We start from the raw sequence: 25,523 nt of genomic DNA, 5'->3' as shown, positions 1-25,523 counted from the left end.
TGTTCACATCTCTGTCCTCCCCTGTACAGTTATTATTTTTGTGAGTGCTCAGGAAGTCTCCAACCATCTGGCTGCTGTGTAATTAGAGTATAAGTGTTATTACATTTTTTCTTGTACTGTATAGCATAAGGTGTTAATTCGTAGGCCTGGTAAGGTTTTTGTGATTAATGTAAAGTTTTTACTGTCAGCCAGTAGTAATAATATTTTGTATCTGTAATGATATATCTTGCATTAACTGAGCATTATCCGGTTTTCTCATTTTATCAGGGCTGACTTAGATAAATTTACTCTTGCTAATTTCGTGTTAATAGAGGCTATTGCAGTTAACCATATGTTTAACCTGTTTTTTGCCATTACATTATCCTTATGAGTCCTGAATATTTAGTTGTTAGTTTGAGCATTAAACTTTAACTTGTAATTTTACCTAACTCTTTTGTTTTGAACCTGGAACTTTGCGGGACAGTAGTGATTTTGGTGCTCTCACTTGAAGTGTTCATTATCTCTCTCTGTTCCGTAACATAAATTTGGTGACCTCTTATCAGGATATTCAGGATATTATCGTAAGGATATTGCTTGATATTTTGTGACTGTGATTTATTCATGATGTCTACTATTACTACGCTTGATGAAGCCAAAGATTTTTTGTCAAATGTGCAAACAGTGTGTGATGTAGAAAACAGAACAAAGAATGAACTTAAGCTTGTTGCTCAACAATTGGGAATTGCTGTTCGCTCTCATCATTCTAAAGATCAAATTGTTGACATGATTAATGAAAGCTTGTTTAATGTAACTCCTCCAGATGAGCAAACGCAGATTGAAATAGCTAAGTTACAGCTAGCCCTGCAGGAGGCTCGTGCTAAGGAGGCTGAGTTTCAGGCACAAGTTGAACTTGCTAGGATTCAGGCAGACCATGAGTATCGCATGAAACAATGTGGAACTGGATAATCTAGCTCTGATGATTTTGATGTGGCTAAAAATGTTAAACTTGTCCCTCCTTTTAATGAATCTGATTTAACAAAGTATTTTCAGTTGTTTGAGAGGGTAGCTACAGGTTTTAATTGGCCCAAAATGTATTGGCCAGTACTCCTTCAAACTGTTCTCACCCGTAAAGCTCAAGTAACTTATGCATCTTTGCCTCAGGATCAATCTGATAATTATGATGTAGTTAAGAGCTTGATTCTTAAGGCCTATGAGCTTGTTCCTGATGCCTATAGAGTAAAATTTAGGACAACTTATAAGCAAGATAAGCAATCCCATGTTGAATATGCAAAAATCAAGGAAGATCTGTTAGAGCAGTGGTTAAATTCTAAGAATGTAAATTCTGATTTTGATAAATTTAAGCAGATGATTTTGCTGGAGGACTTCAAAAGGTGTATTAATAAAGATGTAAGCCTATATCTTGATGAGAAAAGAATAGATAATTTGTCTGATGCTGCAGTTTTAGCTGATGAATATGTTCTCACTCACAAGAGATATTCTAAAGAAAAAAGGAAAGCTGAGAGTAAGTACGTTGCCTCTACTCAGAGTACAGGTAACAGGAAAGAGAATAAAGATGATGTTTCTCAGGAAGTAAATACCAGCTCCACCTCTAGATTTCAGAAAAGTAAATGTACTTATTGTAGTAAGCTTGGTCATACTACGGAGAAATGTTTCAGGAGACAGCGTGATGTGAACAAAAAGGAGTCTTTAAATATTCAGTCAATTGGTCTAGTGTCCACCCTTGAGAGTTCCCAGAATTCTTTAACCGAGTTAACTGAACCTGCTTTGAGGGGTAAATTAAATTCTCATGATGAAGCTCCTCTTTTGAGCAGTAACGTGGGTGACACTCTCAAGAGTTCATGTGCTAATTTCCTGTCTGATGGTTTTGTCAGTCCTCTGGACAGTAATGACAGGAAATCAGTTAAAATATATCGTGATACAGGTGCTTGCCAATCCCTTATGCTGACCAGTGTTCTAGGCTCTAATGTTAATTCCTCTGATGAAACTGTAATCTTACAAGGTGTAGGAAATAATAACTTCTCTGTCCCTATGTGCAGAGTGAATTTAGAGTCTGGTTTTGTTAATGGTTCCGTTATGGTTGGGTTGGTTAAGACACTCCCAATGTCAGGTGTAACTTTCTTACTTGGAAATGATATTGGTGGAAGTCAAGTGTGTCCAGCTCCTCAGTTGTCTAGTGAGCCAGTGGCTGCGACCCAGGATTGTGATGTCCCTGATGTGTTCTCTGCATGTGCTGTCACTAGGGCTAAGTCTAAAGTTACTGGTGACTTAGAGGATAATGATGATGATGATGTTATCCTAGCTGACACTTTTCTTGCTAATTTGGACCACTCACCAGATGAGGCAGTACCCCGTAGTGTTGATAATTTGTCTCGTCAAGAGTTGGTTGAGTTGCAGGTTGCTGACCCTGAGTTGAAAGGTCTAGCTAACTCTGCTTGCAATGAGGAAGAGTCAGCTGGTGCTTCTACTTGTTATTATATAAAGTCAGGAGTACTTATGAGGAAGTGGAGACCCCCAACAGCATCAGCCGTCTGTGAATGGGAGGTTGTACATCAAGTTGTCATCCCTCGTGTTTGTAGGCAGGATATCATTAGAGTGGCTCACGATTCCAGTTTGGCAGGACACCTTGGAGTGAGGAAGACTGTGGCATGCATTTTGAAACACTTCTACTGGCCAGGTATCTTCAGAGATGTTTCCTGGTATTGTAAGTCTTGTCACACATGTCAAGTTGTGGGGAAGTGTAATCAGACCGAAAAGGTTGCACCTCTAGTTCCCATTCCTCCTTTTGAGGCGCCATTCACCCGTGTGTTGGTGAATATTGTGGGCCCTCTTCCTAAGACTTCTTCAGGATTTTCTTATGTGTTGACCCTGATTGATATGGCTACTCATTATCCTGAAGCCTTTCCACTTAGAAATATCTCAGCAAAGAACGTGGTTAAGGAAATGCTAGGGTTCTTCACAAAGTTTGGTCTGCCCGAGGAGGTACAGTCAGACTGGGGAAGTAATTTCATGTCAAATGTTTTCAAGCAGTCTTTGAAAGAGTTGGGCATCACCCAGATCACGTCTTCACCTTACCATCCCCAGACCCAAGGAGCGTTGGAGAGATATCATCAAACACTCAAATCGATGCTCAGGAAATACTGTTTGGAACATCAGAAAGACTGGGATAAAGGTCTTCCATTCGTTGTATTTGCCGCAAGAGAATCTCCAAATGAATCACTGGGCTTCCCACCCTTTGAACTACTGTTTGGCCATGAAGAAAGAGGACCCTTTAAGCTACTCAAGGAATGCTGGCTGTCAGAGGAAGATGACGTCAACCTGCTGGAGTATGTGATGAAGTTCAAAGAACGGCTGTCCACTGCTTTACAACTGGCGCGAGAGAATTTAGGAGCTGCTCAGGAGAAGATGAAGACTTGGTATGATAAGAAGTCCAGGTTACGCCACTTTCAGCCAGGAGATCAGGTTTTGATTCTGCTAACGGGGCATGGGCAACCTCTTCAAGCCAAGTTTAGTGGTCCTTATTTCGTGGAGAAGAAACTCAGTGATGTCAACTATGTCATCGCCACACCAGATCGTAGAAAGAACAAGCAACTTTGTCACATCAACATGCTAAAGTTATATCACACGCGGGACGAAAATAACCCAGTCTGCACTGTAGCTGTTCCACCCGAGTCTGCAAGTGAAGTTCTCCCATGCAGCATGAGCATGAGTGATAGTTTGGGGAAGAATCCTGATATCATGAATGATCTCCAGACTAAGCTTTCTCATCTAGCTCCCGAGGAAAGGCAGGAGTTTTCGGCATTACTGCAGGAGTACCCGCAAGTGTTCCGTGCCACTCCAGGAAGAACCACTGTGTTGATGCATGATGTTGATGTTGGAGACACGAAGCCAATTAAACTGCCTTCTTACCGTGTGAACCCAGTGAAAGTTCCTCTCATTCAGAAGGAGCTTGGCTACCTGTTGGACCACAAGATGATTGAGCCTTGTCAGAGCGAGTGGAGTTCTCCTGTCACTCTGGTCCCTAAGCCAGGGGGGTCACAGCGGCTTTGCATCGACTACAGACGTGTTAATCAGATAACCAAAACAGACACTTACCCTCTCCCTCACGTGGAAGATTGCATAGACAAGATCGGAAAGGCTAGGTACATAAGTAAGTTTGATTTGTTAAAGGGATACTGGCATGTACCTATGACTGAACGTGCTAGGGAGATCTCATGTTTTGTAATACTAGGAAAGACTTTTGCATGTTCTGTAATGCCATATGGTATGAAGAATGCACCAGCCACATTTCAGAAGCTCATGAATGTTGTAACAGAGGGTTTGGGAGGGTGTGTTGTTTATATTGATGATGTATTAATCTTCAGTGACAACTGGAAAGATCACCTATGCCATGTCAGTAAATTTCTTGAGCGTTTGGTTCAGGCTAATCTTGTAGCTAATTTATCAAAGTGTGAGTTTGGTCAAGCTAAAGTTCAGTACCTTGGGTACGTAATTGGTGATGGACACTTTGCACCATCAGCAGCTAAGGTTCAGGTTATAAGTGATCTTCCCAGACCTAAAAGTAGGAAAGAGCTACAAAGATTTTTGGGAATGGAAGGTTATTACAGGAGATTTGTTCTTAACTTTTCAATTTTTGTAACACCACTTACAGACCTACTGAAAAAGGGAGTTAAATTTGTCTGGACCGATAACTGTGAATCCTCTTTCAGCAAACTTAAAGCTATCCTATTAAGTCAGCCAGTGCTCGCTACTCCAAATTTTGCTAAGCCTTTTAAGATGGCTGTTGACGCAAGTGATACAGGAGCTGGGGCTGTTTTGTTGCAAGAGGATGATCAGGGTATTGAACAGCCTGTATCTTATTACAGTAAGAAGTTCACTCCACTTCAAAAGAACTACTCAACTATTAAGAGCTTTTGGCCTTGATTTTGGGTTTACAGCATTTTTCATTTTATTTGTGTTCTGCTTTTGACCCCATAGTCATTTATACCGATCATAACCCACTGAAATTCCTTAGTATGATTAAAGATAAAAATCAGAGCTTGACAAGATGGAGTCTACTTCTTCAGGAGTATTCATTAGACATACAACATGTCAAGGGGAAAGAAAATGTTATTCCAGATTGCTTATCTAGACTTTAGACAGATTGTTTTAGAGTAATAAGAAATTTTCTTTGTAATTTTTTTTTTTTTTTTTTTTGTGGGGAGGTGTTACATAGCCTATGATTTCATCATCCTTTGTATAATTCTAACATACAGTATGCTGCATGTTTGATCACGATTCGCCTCATGGCTTCCATAGTGACCAAGCTTCTGTGTTCTACCTCACTCCCCCCTTCTCCTCCCTTATAGTAGAGTAAGTCGTTCTTTCTGTTGTTCAGAGCAGGAGTGTCAACTCTTTGTCCCCTATGGCTTCATTTGCGCGTCCTTCTTACAAGTTGTATCAAGCTCTGCCGGCCTCTATATAATGAGCTCAGTCTCTGCATTAATGGCCACTTAGATCTACTCCTCATTTTGTTCACATCTCTGTCCTCCCCTGTACAGTTATTATTTTTGTGAGTGCTCAGGAAGTCTCCAACCATCTGGCTACTGTGTAATTTGAGTATAAGTGTTATTACATTTTTTCTTGTACTGTATAGCATAAGGTGTTAATTCGTAGGCCTAGTAAGGTTTTTGTGATTAATGTAAAGTTTTTACTGTCAGCCAGTAGTAATAATATTTTGTATCTGTAATGATATATCTTGCATTAACTGAGCATTATCCGGTTTTCTCATTTTATCAGGGCTGACTTAGATAAATTTACTCTTGCTAATTTCGTGTTAATAGAGGCTATTGCAGTTAACCATATATTTAACCTGTTTTTTGCCATTACATTATCCTTATGAGTCCAGAATGTTTAGTTGTTAATTTGAGCATTAAACTTTAACATGTAATTTTACCTAACTCTTTTCTTTTGAACCTGGAATTTTGCGGGACAGTAGTGATTTTGGTGTTCTCACTTGAAGTGTTCATTATCTCTCTCTGTCCCGTAACAATATATATATATATATATATATATATATATATATATATATATATGTAGAAATATAGATAGATATAGGTACAGATTTAGATATAGATTTAGATATAGATTTAGATATAGACACATACTGTAGATAGATAGACAGACAGACAGATATACAGTATATATATATCCCGACGCCCTAATCCCGCAAAGGGTGGCCGCAAACAAAACGCCTCCAAGTCGCTTTCACCCACCATTTGACTACCCTCCCCCCAACTCACCCCCCCCTCCCTCATATACCTCTCTACTCCATCCCTCCACCTCATCCTCGGTCTACCCCTCCCTCTCCCTCCCTTCACCTCACCTACATACACCCTCTTAGTCAGTCTTTCATTCTCCAGTCTCTTCACATGTCCAAACCACCTCAGTGTATTTCTCCTAAGCTACTCAACCATATCCACATACACCCCACAACGTTTCTTCACTTCTTCATTCGTCAACCTGTCCCTCCACGTCACTCCACATGCTCCTCTCAAGTAACTCATTTCCACTGCTCTCACTCTTGACTTGTTCCCCTCTTGCAAGGTCCACGCCTCGCTTCCATACGTCAGGGTAGGGATCACAATACTATCATGCAGTGACTTCTTAACTTCCATACTCACCTCCCTATTTCTCATCACTGCTTTCAGTGTACCAACAACCTTCCTTCCCTGCTGTACCCTTTCACACACTTCATCCCCCAAAGTTCCATCCTTACTCATCACACTACCCAAGTACTTGAATGCACTCACATTCTCCATATCCTCACCATCCAACCTCACTGCACACTCTGTGACTTCATTCCTCTCAAACACCGTAACTTTATTTTTGTTTACATTAACTTTCAGATTTCTCCTCCTACACTCTGTCCCAAATTCATTCACCAAACCTTGCAACTCCCATTCATCTTCACTCAACAATACTGTATCATCAGCAAACAGCAACACCGGAATCTTCAAAATCTCACCCTCATTCATTAGAGCCACCCCCACATCCACTGCCCTACCTTGCACCTCCTTTACAACCCCATCCATGTATATATTAAACAGCCATGAAAACGTCACACAACCCTGTTTCAGTCCCATACTGAGATCAAAGAACTCACTGAGCTCACCATCCACTCGCACCGTAGCCCTAGCTTTTTCGTACATACTCTTCAAAGCACTCAACAATTTCCCCTCCACTCCATATATTCTTAATACCTTCCACATACCTTGCCTATCTATTCTGTCATAAGCTTTCTCCAAGTCCATGAAGGCAGTATACACTTTCCCTCCCTTCTCTAGATACTTCTCCACTAAACATCTTAGGACAATTATCTGATCTACACACCCTTTTCCCTTCCTAAATCCCCCTTGTTCTTCTCCAACTAGCTCCTCTGTCATATGCCTAACCCTATCAATGAGTATTCTACCATATATTTTACCAGTCACACTAAGAAGGCAAATACCCCTATGGTTACCACATACTTCTCTCTCCCCTTTTCCTTTGTATAAAGAAACAATTATAACTGATTTCCAGTCCTCTGGAACCCTACCCTCTTCCCAGGCCAATCTACACAACTTCCATATCCACTCCACAACAATCTCACCCCCATACCTAAGCATTTCACCATACACTCCATCAATTCCTGGGGCCTTTCCCAACTTAATCTTCTTCATCGCTTCCACTACTTCCGCCCTACTGATCTCTTCCTCCCTCCTCTCATCTCTTCTTCTCGCAGCCATTCTCCAACCACTTATACTCACACTGCTCTCACTCTCTACATTCAACAAATCCTCAAAGTGCTCCTTCCATCTCCTCAATTTTTCTCTCTTCTCCACTAACAATCTATTATTCCTATCTTTCACTCCCTTACTATTTCTCCTTTCACACTGCCTTACTTTCTTTACCTCCTTCCAAAACAATTTCTTACTCTTCCTCCATTTCACACTCAGATTCCTCCCAAACTCTTCATCCACTTTCTTCTTACTCTCCTTCACCAGTCTCTTAACCTCCCTTCTCCTGCTCACATATACCTCTCTCTTCTCTCTCTCATCTCCCCTACCTCTACTCGCTAACCATTCACTATATGCCTTCTTCTTTTGTTCCACAGCTCGTTTCACCTCATCATTCCACCATGCTGTCCCTTGCACACCCTTGCATCTCCTCCTCACTCCACAAACCGCCTCACATGCTGTGCCTATCTCTTCCATAAATATCTTACATACATCTTCCACCCGTTCCATCTGCTCTAGCTCATACCTTCCCAATCTTTCTTCCACTATGCTCTTATACTCTGTCATTTTCTCACTATCTTGCAATTTCTCCACTCTTCTCTTAGGAGCTGCTTCCTCCTGTCTTTCTCTTTGTCTCCTCAGCCACTTTCTTTGCAGCTCTACCTTGGCCATCACTAAGTGATGGTCCGAGACTCCATTCCCCCACCTTCTCCACACTCTTGCATCCAACACTTGTCTTCTCATTCGTTCATCCACACACACGTAGTCTATCATTGCCTTTCGTTCAACAAGTTCACCATCCATCCTCCTCATTGCTCTCCATGTATACCGGTGGATCATCTTATGACGAAAGTAGGTGTCGGCTAGTGCCAACCCCTTACAAGCACAGTTGTCCACCAAAGCACTACCATTCCCATCTACTTCAGCTGGCACACCCCACTGACCAACCACTCCATCCACTCGTACATTCCCAACTTTGCCATTCATGTCTCCAATCAACAGCACTCTCTCGCTCCTGTCAAACTTGTCCATACATGCTTCTACTCTCGCCCAAAACTCATCTTTTACTCTTGCCACTCGATCCTCTGTCAGGGCATACACACATACAATTGCCCACGCTTGTATACCTACTTTCATTCTCACCCATACATTCCTTGCACCCACTGTTCCATACTCTCTCATATTCACCTTCCACTTCTTGCTTATCATCAGACATACTCCCTCTCTTGCCCTCTCATTCTCATTGACTCCCGCACATATACCTAAACCATATTCCCATTCTCTCACCCTTTCACCTTATCATTTAGTTTCAGTCAATCCACATACAGTATATCCACTTTTGCATCCTCAGGCACCTGAACAATCTCTCCTTCTTTCACTTCATCATGCACTCCTCTCACATTCCATGTTCCCACCCTAAGAAACTCCTTTGTCCGTTCCTTAGTCGTCAACGTATGGTCCGTCCGGGTCCGCGGCTCTTTATTCGATTTTTTAGTTAGTTCTTTTTATGGGGTGGGGCACTAACCCACCACCAACCCTTTTATTCGCCTCGTACGACAAGCAGGGATATTGGGGGAGTATTTTTTAAACCCCCCTACCCCCAGGGGGATATATATATATATATATATATATATATATATATATTATTTATATATATATATATGGACCTCTGTGGTACAGTGGTATAGTGAGCGTCTCACACGCTGGTGGACGCAGGTTCCCCTCCCGCCAGAGTTGTAAAAACTTTGGGAAGCATTCACCGAGCCACTTACTGCTTTGACAGACATAAGGGGTGCTGTGGTGAACTAGTGTCGCTTACTAATATGCTTGCTACCAGTCGGCTTAAGGCGGGCTGATTACACTTGGTTGACAAACTATACACACATCCACAGCCACTCAACACTACAATCACACTCACAAACACTTCTCACCCTACATACAGTCTCTACCAGCCACTGGGTAGAGATACATTTGCTGTATCGTCCTTGCTTCGGTATGTATGGGCCGGTTCTAAAGTGGACACTAAACGGCTGCTGCTGATTATATATATATATATATATATATATATATATATATATATATATATATATATATAAATATATATATATATATATATATATATATATATATATATATATATATATATATGACCCTTGTGCAGTGTGGTGCGATGAGGATCTGTCCGTTCTCCCCTTTGGGGCTATTATGCGAATGAATGTGTTTGAATGGATGAGTAAATGGGGAGTGTGTCGTCCTGTCTCGGCTTCCTCCCTTTCATTGGGGGAAGCAGCCTAGGTATATATATATATATATATATATATATATATATATAGTGTGTGTGTGTGTGTGTGTGTGTGTGTGTGTGTGTGTGTGTGTGTGTGTGTGTGTGTGTGTGTGTGTGTGTGTGTGTGTGTGTGTGTGTGCACAGCAATGTAATAAACAAGTAAAAGGTCTTCTAACACTAAAATTCCAATGATACGTCAAGGATACGCCATAAAACTATGCATAAAACAAAAGCATTTAAAGTATGAGAAAAACAAAAGTTGACTGAGACAGCCTGTTCTCTCACAATCGAGAAGGTGGTTCCTTCCATTATATACGCCTTCGCTCCAAGAACTCAGGGAGGCAGGGAAGAACTTGCTCCCACCCTAAAGCTGAAATGATACCGACGGCGAGCATCCCCTCAGTTGGGACACTCAGGTATGATGTGCCCACTCATATTCCCGTGACTCTGAGTGATGATGTCAAGGTTGCGCCAAAAGCTACACGCAAAATTATAAACTGAAGTTGTGCACACGCTGTTGGTGACTTGTGCGCATCACACGGCATGTTAGGATATGTTCATCTACCTGTTCCTAAAATTAAAAGATTAATATTAAAATCGTTATTATTTTCCACAAAATTTTCAACTATTTTCTTTTTCATTGTTCGGAACTGGCGACCATCATCCACTCACTTGATGTAGTGCTGTCTTCTTCTTCCTTCAAATTTATCATTCTTTTTCTGTGTCTGCCCTCCTCTTTTCCTATATCTCCTATCTTTCCTGTCACTTTTTATTACTCTTCTTTCCTATTCAGGTGGCTTTACAACGAGTGGCAAGCCAAATGGTTTCCTGTAGACCACGAAACTGTTTACAATGCTGGGTGGCTAAAATGAGTCGAGCTAGCTCGTTACTATAGGGCTACCCAAATTCCAAAAAAAAAAAAAAATTACCCTATAGACAAGAGCAACTGAACACATACAGTAATATGAATCATATACAGTAATCTGCAACCACGCAAATAATTACTCGCTTAATATCTAAGGTATACTACAAATGTTTTCCCACTGTTACCCTAGTTTTTGTGCAAGTACAAAAACATTCTGGTATAAATTTATCGTTTACGTAACGTCTGCACACCGGTAAATCAAATCAAATCACTGACAAACCACTGTCCAACCGTTACTTTAAGGTTTGTGGGACACCCACAAAAACCTCTACATAAGCTCATGGTTTACGTAACGTACGCATCCCACTAAATCAAATCAAACCTGAACTAACCACTATCCAACCGTTAACCTAAAGTCATAGACGAGTCCAAAGAAACAAAATCATCGTTTTCGTAACGTCTGCACACCGTTAAATCAAACCTAACCACGGGCTAATCATTATCCAACCGTTAGCTTAAAGTTTGCTGCTATGAGGGTGCTTTCACTTCTGTTTACCCTCTTCCTTTCCCTTCTGCATCACTTCCCTCCTTAACTTCCATCCCTCTTTTCTTCCTCCTGTTGCTTCCTCCTCCCTTGTTTATTTCTGTCATTTAGATAAAAGAACATCATAGACCCTCCTTTCCCATCTTCCACGCCCCACCCTCATTCTCCTGCTTTCACTCTACCTTTCTCACTTCCTTCCCTTCTTGCCGCTGATCTTCCTGTCTCCCTCTTCCATCTCTTTCTTCTCCTCTTTTACTTTCTATTCCCTGTCATTATTCTCTTACTTTTCACTTGTAACCCACTTTATCCCCAATCGTTCATTCCATCTCTTCCTGCCCCTTCTCTTCCTATCTTCCATTTCCTTTTCTTCTTCTCCTCCTCTTCCTCTTGCTTCCTCTTTGCCTTCCTTCCGTCCATCCATTCTCATCCATTCATCTTCCCTCCCATTCTTGCACCATTATTCTTTTCCCATTGTTCCGTCTTTCCTTCCTTCTGCCCTTCTCCTCTTTTTGTGATCCCTCTATTCCTCTTCCATAGGCTCCTCTTATTGTTTCTTCCTCTCTTCCACTGTCTTCTCTTAAATACTCTTTTCCTCCTTCTTCGCCTGCACCTTTCCACCCTACATCTAAATCTCTTTCCTTTTATTTTTCTTTCTCGCTCTTCCTCTTGTTTCCTCCTCCTCATTTCCTTCTTTACCAAATTTTCTAAAGATTACATTTTCTATCTTGACATTCACATTCAGTGTTACGTTTCTAATAACGTTATGTTATTTTTATTCTGATTTTTCTCATCCTATTTCTCTGTCTCCCTCTTCTTACTCTTGTTCCTCTTGTCCTCCTCCTCCTCCTACTCCTGCTCCTCCTTCTCCTTTTCCTCCTCCTCCTCCCCCTCCTCCTTCTTGTGCTCCTCCTCCTCCTCCTGCTTCACCGTCTTTCCTGATAGAAAAAGCAAATATTACTCCCAATATTGCTTTCTGTTCCATCCCCTCATCTCTCTCTTTCTTCTTGCCCTTTCTCATTTTCTTCCTTTTCTTTCTTTTCCACTTCTTCCTGTCTTCATCATATTTTTATTCCTCGTGTTACCTATTATAACATTCTTGCATTAGCCTTTTGTCTTTCCCTCTTCTTCATTTTCCCCCTTGTCCTCTTCCGATTCTCTTTTTCTTCTCTATGTTCCTCGTAGTCTTCATTTCACATTTTCTTTCCCTTACTTTGCCCCCTCCTCTTGCCATTTCTCTTTGCTCCCTCCTCGTTTTCCTCCCCTTTCCGCCTCTGCCTAACCCCCTCACCCGTTCATTCTTTTATCTCCCCATCTTCCTAATTTTTTCCAAACTTCCTCCGTCTTTATATTCTGCTTCTTACTTTTTCTACTCAATCTCTTATTCTTCCATTTTCATTCCATGTCTATTACTTCTCATTTACTTTCTCTTCACCTTCTTGTTTACCACCCCAGTGTTTCCCGCTCTTCCTTGTCTTACCCTTCCAACCGGACCTTTCTCATCCTCTTCCCAATCATTCTCTCGTCTCCAATTTCCCCTCCACCTCCTCCTCAGCTTCTTCCTATCCTTTCTACTTCCTCTCTTGCTGTTCTCTTCCTCCTGTTTTCGTCTATACTTTTTTCTTCATCCGCTTCACCCTTCTACTTATATTTTTCCTTCTTCGTTTTTTCCTGTTTTTCCCTCCATTTCTCTCTCGCTTCCCTCTTGTTTCTTCTTTCTTATTATCTGTCACCTTGTCTGTTACTTCTTCTTTCTTTTTCTTATTATTCCTTTCCTCTGTCTCCTCTTTTTTCTAATTCCCACACTTCTTCCCCTCCTCCCTCCTCTTAACCCGTTCAGCAAGAGGACATTCTTTCTCTCTCTCTCTCTCTCTCTCTCTCTCTCTCTCTCTGGAAAAACCTCTTGTATTTAGGTGGTCAACAACGATCATATAATACTCCTCCAGGTAAAATATCCCTCCTAAGCCAAATAAAATCTTCTGAATACAGTGAGAAATAAGATCAGTAAGCGTCACCGTAGTCGACAGGCAGTCTACTTTCCTTATACACTTCTCTCTCCATATTTTCTTCTCCAGATCTTCTCTCCATCCCGTCTCTTCCTTGTGTCTCCCTCTCTTGTTTTCACCTTTAATATCCGTCTCCTCGCCAAGCCAATATTAGCTCACGAAAGATAAAGACAATAAAAGGAGAATGTTTATTTACTCCATAGGATTTGTTTTCTGTCTGCCTGTCTGTCTGTCTCTCTGTCTTAAATATGTATTGTCCTTTTCAACTCTCTCTCTCTCTCTCTCTCTCTCTCTCTCTCACTTGCTCTATATTCCTTGTTCTCTCTCACACCTATTACACTCTCCCTCATCATCACCGTCCCTCTTCTCTTCCCGTTGATTTCATCAGAGACGGTGGGGAGAGAGAGAGAATAAGATTAGTATATATAGGAAGGGAATTCATTACAGAGAGAGAGAGAGAGAGAGAGAGAGAGAGAGAGAGAGAGAATAATGATTTTCCATACATAACAATACCAAAATTACTGTACATATGAGACCGTTTAGGTCTACGGACACAAAAATATGAAAACACTTTACTATTGTTCAGTGCAGATGGATAAATTAAATGTAGATGTGCTTCCAGAAAAGATGATGAGATAAAGACAGGCAGTGGCTAATAAAATCTATACTCAGGAATACCTGTTAGGGTTGTGTACAATCAGAGAAAAAAATCGTGTCCTGAAATTTGACGAAAACATTGGCTGAAAGGCTAAAGTTTCGGTGCGTTCTGCTTTGCGTCATGCTGTCGGTTGGTAGCACTGACCTACGTTGCCATTTGCTCCAGACGACGAGAGTGTGGATGCCAGCATATTTTTCTTTAGTGAACGAAATTAATGCATATAGTTGTTTTTTCCGACTACTAATATTAATTTGTATGTATATGAATTGAACAGTTGCTTGTCTTTTTTTTTTTTTTTTTTTTTAATACCATGTCAGGAGCACTGCATTTAAATTAGCTAATGACGTTTGGATTTTGGTTCTACTTTATTAATTAAACTTCTGCTTAACATAAGCTGGTAATTGTAAGCTGTGCTTTCATTACTGTCATCAGCGTTGTTACATATGAAGACAGAGTTAGTGTAGAATGATAATCGAATGTTTTGTTATGAGTGGCGAAATGAATCCCATAGGCTGCACTTCGAACACATAACCCAGAAGATCGAAGTCTGTGCACAATTTTTGTTGTGCATAATTATAGCCTGAGTTCGTCGCACACGGAATAAGTACTAGGCTACTTACAAGTGCTACCTGCCATCGTTGTGATTATTTCCTGGTCCTCTAATGGTGTGCTAACACTAGAGCGATCTGAACGATGGCCGCTGTCCGTTATGCCTTCCTCCACAAAGTACCTAATCCACCATTCTACAGTTCTTATTACACTGTATGTTTGAACTACCTGTTTGGGATACCCTCTTAAATAAAGGTATATCACGTCTTCTCTCATCTCCCCAATAGGGACTCATGTACAGTCGTGGTTATATGTAATCACCTATCCTTCGGTACCCTGCGACTCAGACTAGCTCCTTTATGCGCGGCAAGTCACAGTGGAGTAAGGAGGACTGACAGGAAGGGACCAGAGAGGAAATGGGAGGTGGGTGGGGGGACGAGTTATGGTGCTGGGGTGGAATGAGGGGGGAGGAATAGGGTAGGTAGGGGAGGGAAGATGAAGTACGAAGTGGTGGTCACATTATTTGTCTATTTTCTTTCATTTAGGGCATGGTACAAAGGAGTTAATATTTGGTAGATAATGCTGCATTAAGCCTTGTATAGCGGCGTCAGGTAACATGCTTTAAATAGGTGGTGATAACAAGGGCTGGCTCGTGAGAGAAATATAGGCCTACTGACGTGACAAATCAAACATTAGTGCAGCGTGTTTATCCGTGTATTTTGACTTCGGACACAGGATGGAATCTGGATGGCTTTGACTTCCATAATGTGTTTGTAAGAATCGTCCTCTACCCTTACATGAAATTAATTTTGGAACTATATATCTTATGCAACCTTTGACATGGATGTGTCCGCAGTAGATATGATCATCCGCTCTGTATACACTCCCACTATGGATGTGTCCACAGTAGACATGATCATCATCTCGGTATACACTCCCACTATACAATCACCATCACGTATACTATTTATGGCATTTCTAAATGAAAAGGCTATTTAAAATAATTGTGAATAAAAGATAAAAAAATTTATGTCTGTGCACATGGGTGGATGTAATTACGATATCTCTCATGATCTGTTGCTTGGACTCCATGCCAATATGGGATTCATTGGCCGTCAAACAACTCCAACACCCTCTCATCACCTCAGAATGATATTTTCCTCCGCCAAAAAACAGCTAGTTACAAACTTGTGGACAAGGCAATAGTGTGTTGTATGGAAACTCCTGGTTGTGCACTACTGTTTGATCTGTCATGTCAGTACATTTCTTTCACAAGCCAGCCCTTGATATCACTACCTATTTAATTGTTATCTGACGTCACTATACAGGGTGTAATGCGCATTATCTACCAAATATTAACTCCTTTATATAATGCCCTTCATGAAAGAAAATAGACAAATAATGCGACCAGCACTTCACATTTCATTCTCCTTCCCCTACCTACCCTCCTTCCCCTCCCTCACTCTACCCAAGCACCATCACTTGTCCCTCCACTCACCTCCCCTTCTCTTTCTGGTCCCTCCCTCTCAGCCCCTCTTACTCCACTGTGACTTGCCGTGCATAAAGGAGCCAGTCTGAGGCACGGGGTACCGGAGGATAGGTCATTAACCCGTCCCATACTGATGGTGTACGATGCACGTCGTAACTTTTTTTTCACATTCAGTCCCAACAACATACGGTGAACGTTTTGCAATTGCAAGGTCCATCTTTTGCACGTTTTTCATATTTCGCACGTGATTTTTGGTGCGTAGACGCGTGACACCTTCCTGTACCTCCCGCCAGGCGAGGACACTCCCCGACCCCGTGTGACCCATGTGCACCTCTGACTCGGCCACTAACCTGTTAGCAGTGACCCAGAGCACACGTAGCACACCGAGGTCTCTCTGACGAGGAAATCCAAGCCATCCTGGATGCATACCCAGCTGAGGCCTTCATTGGCGATGGTGATTTGCCAGTCGATGACAGTGTCCTCTACGAAGACTATGTGCTACCTGACGAGGAGACGAGCAGTGGTGACGAGGAGATACCGTCCTCAAGGAAGCGGAAGTATTAACATATCGTCAGGCAGGGGAAGGCCAGGCTAGACCACGAGGACGTGCACGCACCTCTCTCCATCCTGTGCATGAAGGGTTGGACGAGGATGAGGACGAGGATGAGGACGGAGCAGGTGGATGTGGTGTTCCCACGTGGTTGGAGTTGTAACAGATCTCGCCACATGGAATGGAAGGGGTGAGGAGGCGAGTAAGGTATGGGCCTGTTGTTTTGTCTGGGGAAGGTGGAAATGTAGGGGTGGAAGTGAGTGGTGTGGAAAGTGATAGTGGTGGCAGCAGGCAGGGAGCTCCCACGCTCCCATGTGTTGCACCTGGGCAGTGGGCAGGTGAGGTGGAGCCACCCCCAAGCACCTCTTTTGCCCCACAGTATTCCTACGCTCCCTCCCCACAGCCCCGTAAGGTGGGGAAAGGCATGAAAGGGAAGAGGAAAGGAAAAGGGAAAGGAAAAAGGAGTGCAAGTGGGGAAGGGCGCCACTCTCCACTTTCCCAACCATCCCCACCACCTCTCCTCCACACCCTGATGAAGGTGATGATGGAAAGAAGGCTCAAGACGGTGATGTGTCATGGTTCTGGGAGGACAGGAGTGATTTTGAACCAATTATTCACCCCTTCACAGACAGGTGGCAGTCTGGCTACACTGCTCCACACATCCATGAAGGCTCCCACAGGGTGGATTTCTTCCACCTTTACTTCTCTGAGCCGTTTGTGGAGCATATAGTGGAGCAAACACCTTCATCAGGAGAATGCGCTGTGAAAGCAAGCACGAGGGGACAACGAGCAGTCACTCACAGCTCTATGAATACCCAGTAACAGTAGGTGAGATGTTCCTTTTTTTGGCCTTAGTTCTGTTGATGAGTATTGTACAGAAAGGACATTCCGGCTTACTGATCTACTGACCTGATTACTTACACACCTTTCTTCGGTAAAGTTATGAGTTGGAATAGGTTTCAATACATTCTGAGCCGCCACCACTTTTATGATGCAGACAACCCTGCTAATGCAAATAACACATATAAAATGAGGAGAAATAGATGTGTTTTTTATCACCTATGGGAAATGTTTCTCCTATCATTTTATCTTTACAGAGTCCTTGTCATAGACAAGAGTCTTGTGTTGTGGAGAGGCAATATTTCCTTTCGCCAGTACATACCCAGCAAGTGACACCGTTCTGGGTTACAGATCTTTGTTATGTGTGACTGTACTGGTTATGTGCAAGACATAGTCTTGTACACCAGCGCACAGACAGGCAGACATAACAGAAGATCGAAGTACTGAATTCTCAGGGGCCGTGGTGAAGACAGTGATAGAGGAGTACCATCATCGTGGTCATGTCTTGTACCTGGACAACTGGTACACTCGCCCTCTTCTCGCTCGGTACCTCCACCTTCACGACACCGGAGTCTGTGGCACTGTCAAGAGAAACCACCGTCATATATGGTGAAACTCGGGAGCAAACTTGAAAGAAGTTCAGTGGTTTTCTTCAAAGCAAAGAACACCCTCACTACTGTATGGAACCACAAGAGAGAAGTTTCCCTCCTGTCTACGGTACACCACCCCCTGCTGCCCCGCACAGACTCCGTGGAGTACACCGGCCAGAGGAGGGCCTACGTCTGGAAACTGGAAATAGTAGTGGAGTACAATGTGAACATGAGGCAGGCAGACCAGTCTGATTCCAAAATTTCCAATGTGGAATGTGCCAGGACCACGATGTAGTAGTACAAGAAACTCTTCTTCCACCTGCTCGATATCAGGGTTCTTTGACTGCTACTACCTCCACACCTTGACTACAGGAACCTCCGAGACCTTCGAGGAGTTTCTGAGGGAGCTGTCCCGAAAAATCATCGGGAAATATGCAGAGGAAAGGCCCCACCCCCGCACCCACACTGCCAATGCCAGCCAGACGCCCCTATGCCTCACAGCACGCAACTTCCTCACTACCATCCTCTCAACCAAATCACCCCAGACCACAGTGCTGCTGTCATATATGCAGCAACTCCAAAGTAAGAGCGAGCTCTAGCAGACGAGACACGAGATACTAGTGTGTGGAGTGTAATTTTGGCTTGTGCTTTGAGCCCTGTTTCAAGGAATATCACACCCTACTACATTACTGATAATGTGCGTATGTATGCACACTCTTGTAAGGCCAGTTAATATGCGATACTGTGTGCTTGCGAGAATATCACGCTCACCATAATAGTACGGTAAGTCATGTATATATGTGACAACAGTTATAGGAGGTTGGAAAATGGTAATAATCTTTGTGGAAAAGTATAATGGATTTTGAAGAATAGAATGTAATACTGTATGCTTGCGAGAATATCACGCTTGGCATGTAAATATGCAATAACATTATGCTCACTATAATAGTAAGGCCTGTCAATATGTGATAACAGTTATAGAAGTTGAAAATTGGTATAATCTTTGTGGAAAACTATAATCGAAGTTTTAGAAAAATGTAATACCGTGTGCTTGCGAGAATATCACACTCACTATAATAGTAAGGCACGTCAATATGCGATAATATTATGCTCAGTATAATAGTAAGGATTGTCAACGTGATAACTGTCATAGAAAGTTCAATATGGTATAAAAATTGCAGAAAAGTGTAATGGAAGTTGAGAAATAGAATGTAAGTTGAAACAACAATCTGTGAGTCAAATGTGCAAGAAACCTGCGATTTTCAGGTGTTCCGATAATTAACCTATGCTTATATTGCCTATCTATCTATCTATCTATCTATAATATATATATATATATATATATATATATATATATTTGTTTTGAAAACCAATATATTCTTGTACTACATGTAAATTTTTACCAAATTAATGTATAATTATGTATTCTGGATGGTTTTGAATAGTTACCCCTACCACAGAAAACGTGGCACCTGCACCGCGCCTTAAGAGTACGAGACCAGGTGCACGGAGGCTCACCTGTCCCGACCAATTACTGTATAAGTATAGGTGAGCACTTTCTTGGTGATTTTCCATTGTTTTTCACCAAAAGCAAAGGTGTGAGCCAAAAAAGAAAAAGTCAAATAATTGTCAGGTTTTTGGGATGGGTTTGGTAAAAAATTGGTCAGCACAGGGCAGGTTAACTATGACCATGACTGTACTGTATATACCGAGGTATATATTAAGTCTCCCTGGCATTTTGTAATATGTAACGGCCAAGCAGTCACCTCCTGACCGAATATGATTCACATATTGTCTCATGGACGCAGCAATACTCGCAAATAGATGTTAAGCTTCAGAATTTCCTGGGATCGTTTATACTGTCATCTTATCAGCAGCAGATAGGAAGCCTGAAGGAAGTCAGGCTAGCCAACCAAAAATATGAAGCTGTGGTAGAGTTCTTATGATTGTTCACATGTTGCACTTAATCTTCGGACAAAGCCAGGACACGACTTTTTGTCTTTCACGGCACACCTCAGGAACACTTGGGTCTGACAGACGTGATCGATCGTGTCCGCCCTCTAGTTCAGTAACTTCTAGATGCATGGGATACCTATCCTTCTCAATTGCTTCTTAACTTTTTGCGCCCATGTAAGGAGTATGGGGGGGGAGGGATTTTCGGCTCTCTCTGATATTGCTTTGTATCACGCACGAATTGCATTCGGGTATGTGAGACCAACGTGTACTGAAGGAGGAACAGGTGGGTCTATCTCTCGTGTGCAGGTTGCTTTTATGCTGAGTGGGATCCACTCTTCCCCTCAAGAAGGACCTCCATTTGTCATGTTGTGAGACAAGTGCTAAGCTCAGTGTTCTTTGTTTTCTTGTATGGCTACTGAAAAAAGAACCTTGAGTTTTTTGTCCACATTTTTCCCAAAAAAAAAACATATATATATATATATATATATATATATATATATATATATATATATATATATATATATATATATATATATATATATATATATATATATATAGTTAGGTAAATGAAAACTTATTTGCATAATTTTGTACTTGATAAGACCTTACATATAAGATCTTTAGGAATTCAATGAAAAAAACGAGGGTGAAAATACGAGTACAGCATTTTTATAAGCCTGGATCTGACAGACCCAGGTGGTCCTGAGGTGTACACAACCCAATAGATGTTCATGACCAAGGTTAATGGGAAAAGATACGCATAAACACACACAATTAAAGAAAACTATTAAAGGTATACTGTATAAGAGTATATGAGGTGGCTAAGGTTAAACGCGAGAGCTGTGTTATTATTATTATTATTGTTTTTTTTTTTTGTGTGTGTGTGGCTCAAACACGGCACTGGTCTAATTATCTTGTTGTCCAGGTATGTCTGTGCTGGTCGTATTCTGCGAGGATATATTGGAATATAGTATGTTCCAGCTCATTTATCCTACATGATTTGTAACATAATAACCGAGTGTAAAATCACGCCTACATTATTTTTAAACTCCAACCAAATCTGGAAACCACTGATATTTACTGAGGTCTGCATAGGCCCCGCAAAAATATTTTCATACTTTATTTCAGTATCTTCTGGATCTCGAATATCCTGATGTATTAGGTTCTAAAGTTTTGGCCACCTGTGACAACACACACACACACACACACACACACACACACACACATATATATATATATATATATATATATATATATATATATATATATATATATATAGAAATCTGTCAGGAGTATAGTATATCTGGTCTATTCTTCTTCCATAATCTGGGAGACGTCGTCATAGAATGTTTATAATTCTTCATCTGAGCTTCAGGAAGTCGGTGCATATACTTGTTTACTTTCAGGGTGTATCTTTTGCATAGTCTAATTATAATCCGTGCTATTCTGTCAGACACACTGCTGAATTTAACAATGTTCTCTGCAAGAATTCTGGCAATTAGAAAATCCTACTCCACTAACTCTTTCGTTTTGCATTCCTCTGTAGTAAAGCAGGTGGTTGCTGTCCTGAAGCTTAAATAATTTTTCATCTTTTCTGTGGATCTCACAATATCATAACTAATGAAGAGAGAAACCTGTTTTGTTCACAGGAAAAATCATCCAATATATTACCAATATGCCGGGAATCGAACCCGGGTTCGATTCCAGGCATATTGGTAATATATTGGATGATTTTTTCCTGTGTACAAAACAGGTTTTTCTCTTCATTCTTACTTGCCGGAAGCCCATAGGATAGATTAAAAGCATCTACTTGCCCGAGTGCCAGGGGATAATCTCATCCTCTTCAGGCCCACAGTTGAGGGCAGAGGGACATTGGTTACAAGATTGTGACAATGTAAGATATCTTTTACCTGGTCATGGTGTAGTGGTATGCTTCCTGGCTCTCACGTGAGAGTCCCGGATCCGATTTCCGGCGTATTGGTAATATATTGGATCACAACTAATGTTTTCCATTTCATTGATAAAGGAAGCAAGTCTGTGATATTCTACCAGCCTTCTTACACTGCATATATAGATCTTCATGGATTTAAGTTTGTTCAATATCCCAGTCTCTGATTTGCCGAGACAGTGCCTACTTACATTCTTTGGCACACTGCCAGTAGGCAGTGGAGGCAGTGCAGTTGCGCCTTTAGTACACGATCATCCAACACTATCGCCCGTGAAATCATTAACAGTAGATTTCATGTCTGACTGGAGGGGTTGTGGCAAATAATCTCACCTCCCTGCAACATACTATATATCTATATATACCGGTATAGATAGATAGATACTGTATATATATATATATATATATTTTGCCAGACGCCTCAATCCCGTTTGGGGTGGCCACAAACAAATCGCCTCCAAGTCGCCCTGTCCCCCGCCATTTCACTACCCTGCTCCCAACTCACACCCCCCTCTCTCATATACCTCTTCACCCCATCCCTCCATCTCATCCTCGGCCTCCCCCTCCCTCTTCCCCCCTCCACCTCACTCACATACACTCTCTTCGTCAGTCTTTCACCCTCCATCCTCTCCACATGGCCAAACCACCTCAGTGTGTTCCCCATAACGCTTCCTATCACATCCACATCAACACCACAACGCTCCTTTATATTCTCATTCGTCAGCCTGTCTCTCCATGTGACTCCACAGGCTCCTCTTAAATAACTCATTTCCACTGCTCTCACTCTTGACTTGTGTCCTTCCAACAACGTCCAAGCTTCACTTCCATACGTTAGAGTTGGTATCACAATACTGTCATGTAGTAACTTTTTCACTTCCATGCTCACTTCCCTGTTTCTTATCACTGCTTTCAATGAACCAGCAACCTTTCTTCCCTGCTGTACCCTTTCAAGCACTTCACCCTCCAGACCTCCATCCTTACTCATCACACTACCCAAGTACTTAAACGTACTCACATTTTCCAATTCCTCACCATCCAACCTCGCTGTCCATTCACTGACTTCACCTCTCTCAAAGACCATCACTTTACTCTTCCCTACATTCACCTTTAGATTCCGTTTCTTACACACTCTCCCAAACTCATCCACCAAGCCTTGCAGCTCCCCTTCGTCTTCACTCAACAACACAGTATCATCTGCAAACAACAGTACAGGGAGTTTCCAAACACTATCCTCTCTCACCAGGGCCACTCCAACATCCACTACCCTACCTTGTACCTCTTTATATATATATATATATATATATATATATATATATATATATATATATATATATATATATATATATATATATATATATATATATATATATATATATATATATATATATATATATATATATATATATATATATATATATATATAAGAAGAGAATCATCAGGGCTTGTATATACACCCTCATCTTTATTAGCTAACGTTTCGGTACAATACTTTTACCATCATCAGAGCCTAAAAAAGAAATAATGGACTGTACATGTAATATTCTTCCTTACTGTATTTTAGTCATTAATAATAAAATAAAATTGAAATTAATTTCTGCATAAAAGCCGTTGGGTGAAAAATGCAAAATGAATACTTTTGGGTGAAATTAACCTACGTGAAAGTAATGAATTTTAAAAAAATCATTCCAGGTCAAATAATAATAAAATAAGCTGAAGTTGAGACTGGTAACGGAAATTATTATTAAAACAAAGTAAATAAAATTACAAGCCGTTACAAAGTGTGGCAATAATTCATTAACGTATCAAAAACTTACGTAAGTGCTACTATAAAGATACTAAAAGTTGAAAAAAATGAATGCACTAGATGATATAATAGTTAGCAAAACTGTGTTCCTATTACCACGGAGAGCTTTCCTGTGCTGACCAGTTCCTCCTCAGACGGTGACCTGTTTAATATTGGAGTCCCTTCTGTCATACAGGGACAAACCTACTCTACTATCTGCAATAATGAGGCATCTACAGAATTACTGCGTTTTTAATTCTATGTCTTGGACTAGATCTTTTTTTTTTTTTTTTTTTTTTTTTTTAGTAACAGCTTTTCTAACTACTGTGTCGTCTAGTGCATTAATTTGATTTTTTTTTTTTTAATTTTAGCATTTTATAGTAGTATTTACATGAGTTTTTGATATGTTAATAAATTCTTGCCACACTTTGTAACGGCTTGTGATTTTATTTACTTTGTTTAAACTAATTTTCCTTACCAGACCCGACTTCAGATTATTTTTTTATCATTATTTGACCCTGAATGATTTTTTTTAAATTCATTCATTGCTCTACAATGGCAACAACAGGAATGATAGCATTTTGGTGTTTGGCACAACCGCTAACCTCAGACTTCTTGTTGCAGCTGAGACTTTCTACATGGATGGCAACTTTGCCATGGCACCCACGATCTTCAGGCAGCTTTATGTGATCCCCGTGCCATTCAGTGATAATGCCGTGACTGCACTGTAAGCTCTGTCACCAACAAAGACTCGGCCAGTGTACACGAAACTTTTCCAGACTCTTGTGGACAAGTGTGCCAACATGGACTTGGAACTGAATGTCAGGAATATTATCATAGACTTTGAAGATGCTGTCCTCCGTGCTGTTGCCCCAGTATTTGGCCGAGGTGTCAGAAGCAGGGGTTGTTTTTATCCCTTGACCCAAACAACCTGGCACAAAGTCCAAGAATTGGGCCAAGCATCGTTGTACAATAATGACCCAGACTTCAGGTTATTTTGCGGCATGCCCAACAACCTGGCATGCCTGACACTTGAAGACGTCAAAGACTGCATGCAGTACCTTCAGGCCAGTCTCCAGAAAATCCACCTGAAGCAGAAGATTTGCTAAACTACTTTGACCATACATTTGTCAGCAGTCACTATCACCTGGTTCAGAATCGGCCAGCACAAAACAATGCTCCTGTGCAGCCGCTGAGAATGTGCCATGTTCCTCCCTTGTTCCCACCCATAGTCTGGAATGTACATGATGCAACCGTAAACAATAACCCACAAACAAATAACCTTTGTGAGGGCTGGAATAACAGGTTTTACAACCTTGTAGGACACTACCACCCATCAGTCTGGCGATTAATCGAGTGGTTTCAGAAAGAAGAGTCTACAGTCAGAACAACTATGCAACAAAATGCTGTTGGTACCCACACACATAAACGTGTTATATGTCCGGATGCGCAGGGACTGTGTAACCTCTGTGTCGACCGACGGGAAGGAAGAATGTCCAGGAAATGCTGCATGGTGTTGGATGGAGTATAAACTGAACAGGGGATATGTCAACTGAATTAGTCTTGGTGTTCATATTTACTTTACTGCTGTTTTAGTGTGTTTAATTTTATGTTTTTAGCCAGCATTTTAGCCTTCGACTGTTTTAATGTTTGAATCACGTAATTCAGTTTTAACCATCATGCAAATATAGCCAATAAACCCATATTTATATT

General features: G+C 41.3%; 1 protein-coding gene across 1 annotated transcript in view; it reads right to left on the bottom strand.

Moving 5' to 3' along the window:
* LOC145392114 (putative neural-cadherin 2) overlaps positions 1–25,523 on the bottom strand; it is a 613,300-nt gene that overhangs the window by 342,524 nt on the left and 245,253 nt on the right. Inside the window, exon 7 of the mRNA XM_080266567.1 lies at positions 8,031–8,043. Coding sequence (XP_080122693.1) covers positions 8,031–8,043 — 13 coding nt within the window. The remainder of the gene's footprint in view (positions 1–8,030; positions 8,044–25,523) is intronic.

The sequence above is a fragment of the Coenobita brevimanus genome, chromosome 21 (assembly GCF_032717465.1).
Source record: "Coenobita brevimanus isolate Jiangsu-jjx chromosome 21, ASM3271746v2, whole genome shotgun sequence".
NCBI classification, from domain to species: domain Eukaryota; kingdom Metazoa; phylum Arthropoda; class Malacostraca; order Decapoda; family Coenobitidae; genus Coenobita; species Coenobita brevimanus.
The sequence above is the reverse complement of the archived record's forward strand: the minus strand, read 5'-3'. Positions and strand labels throughout refer to the sequence as shown.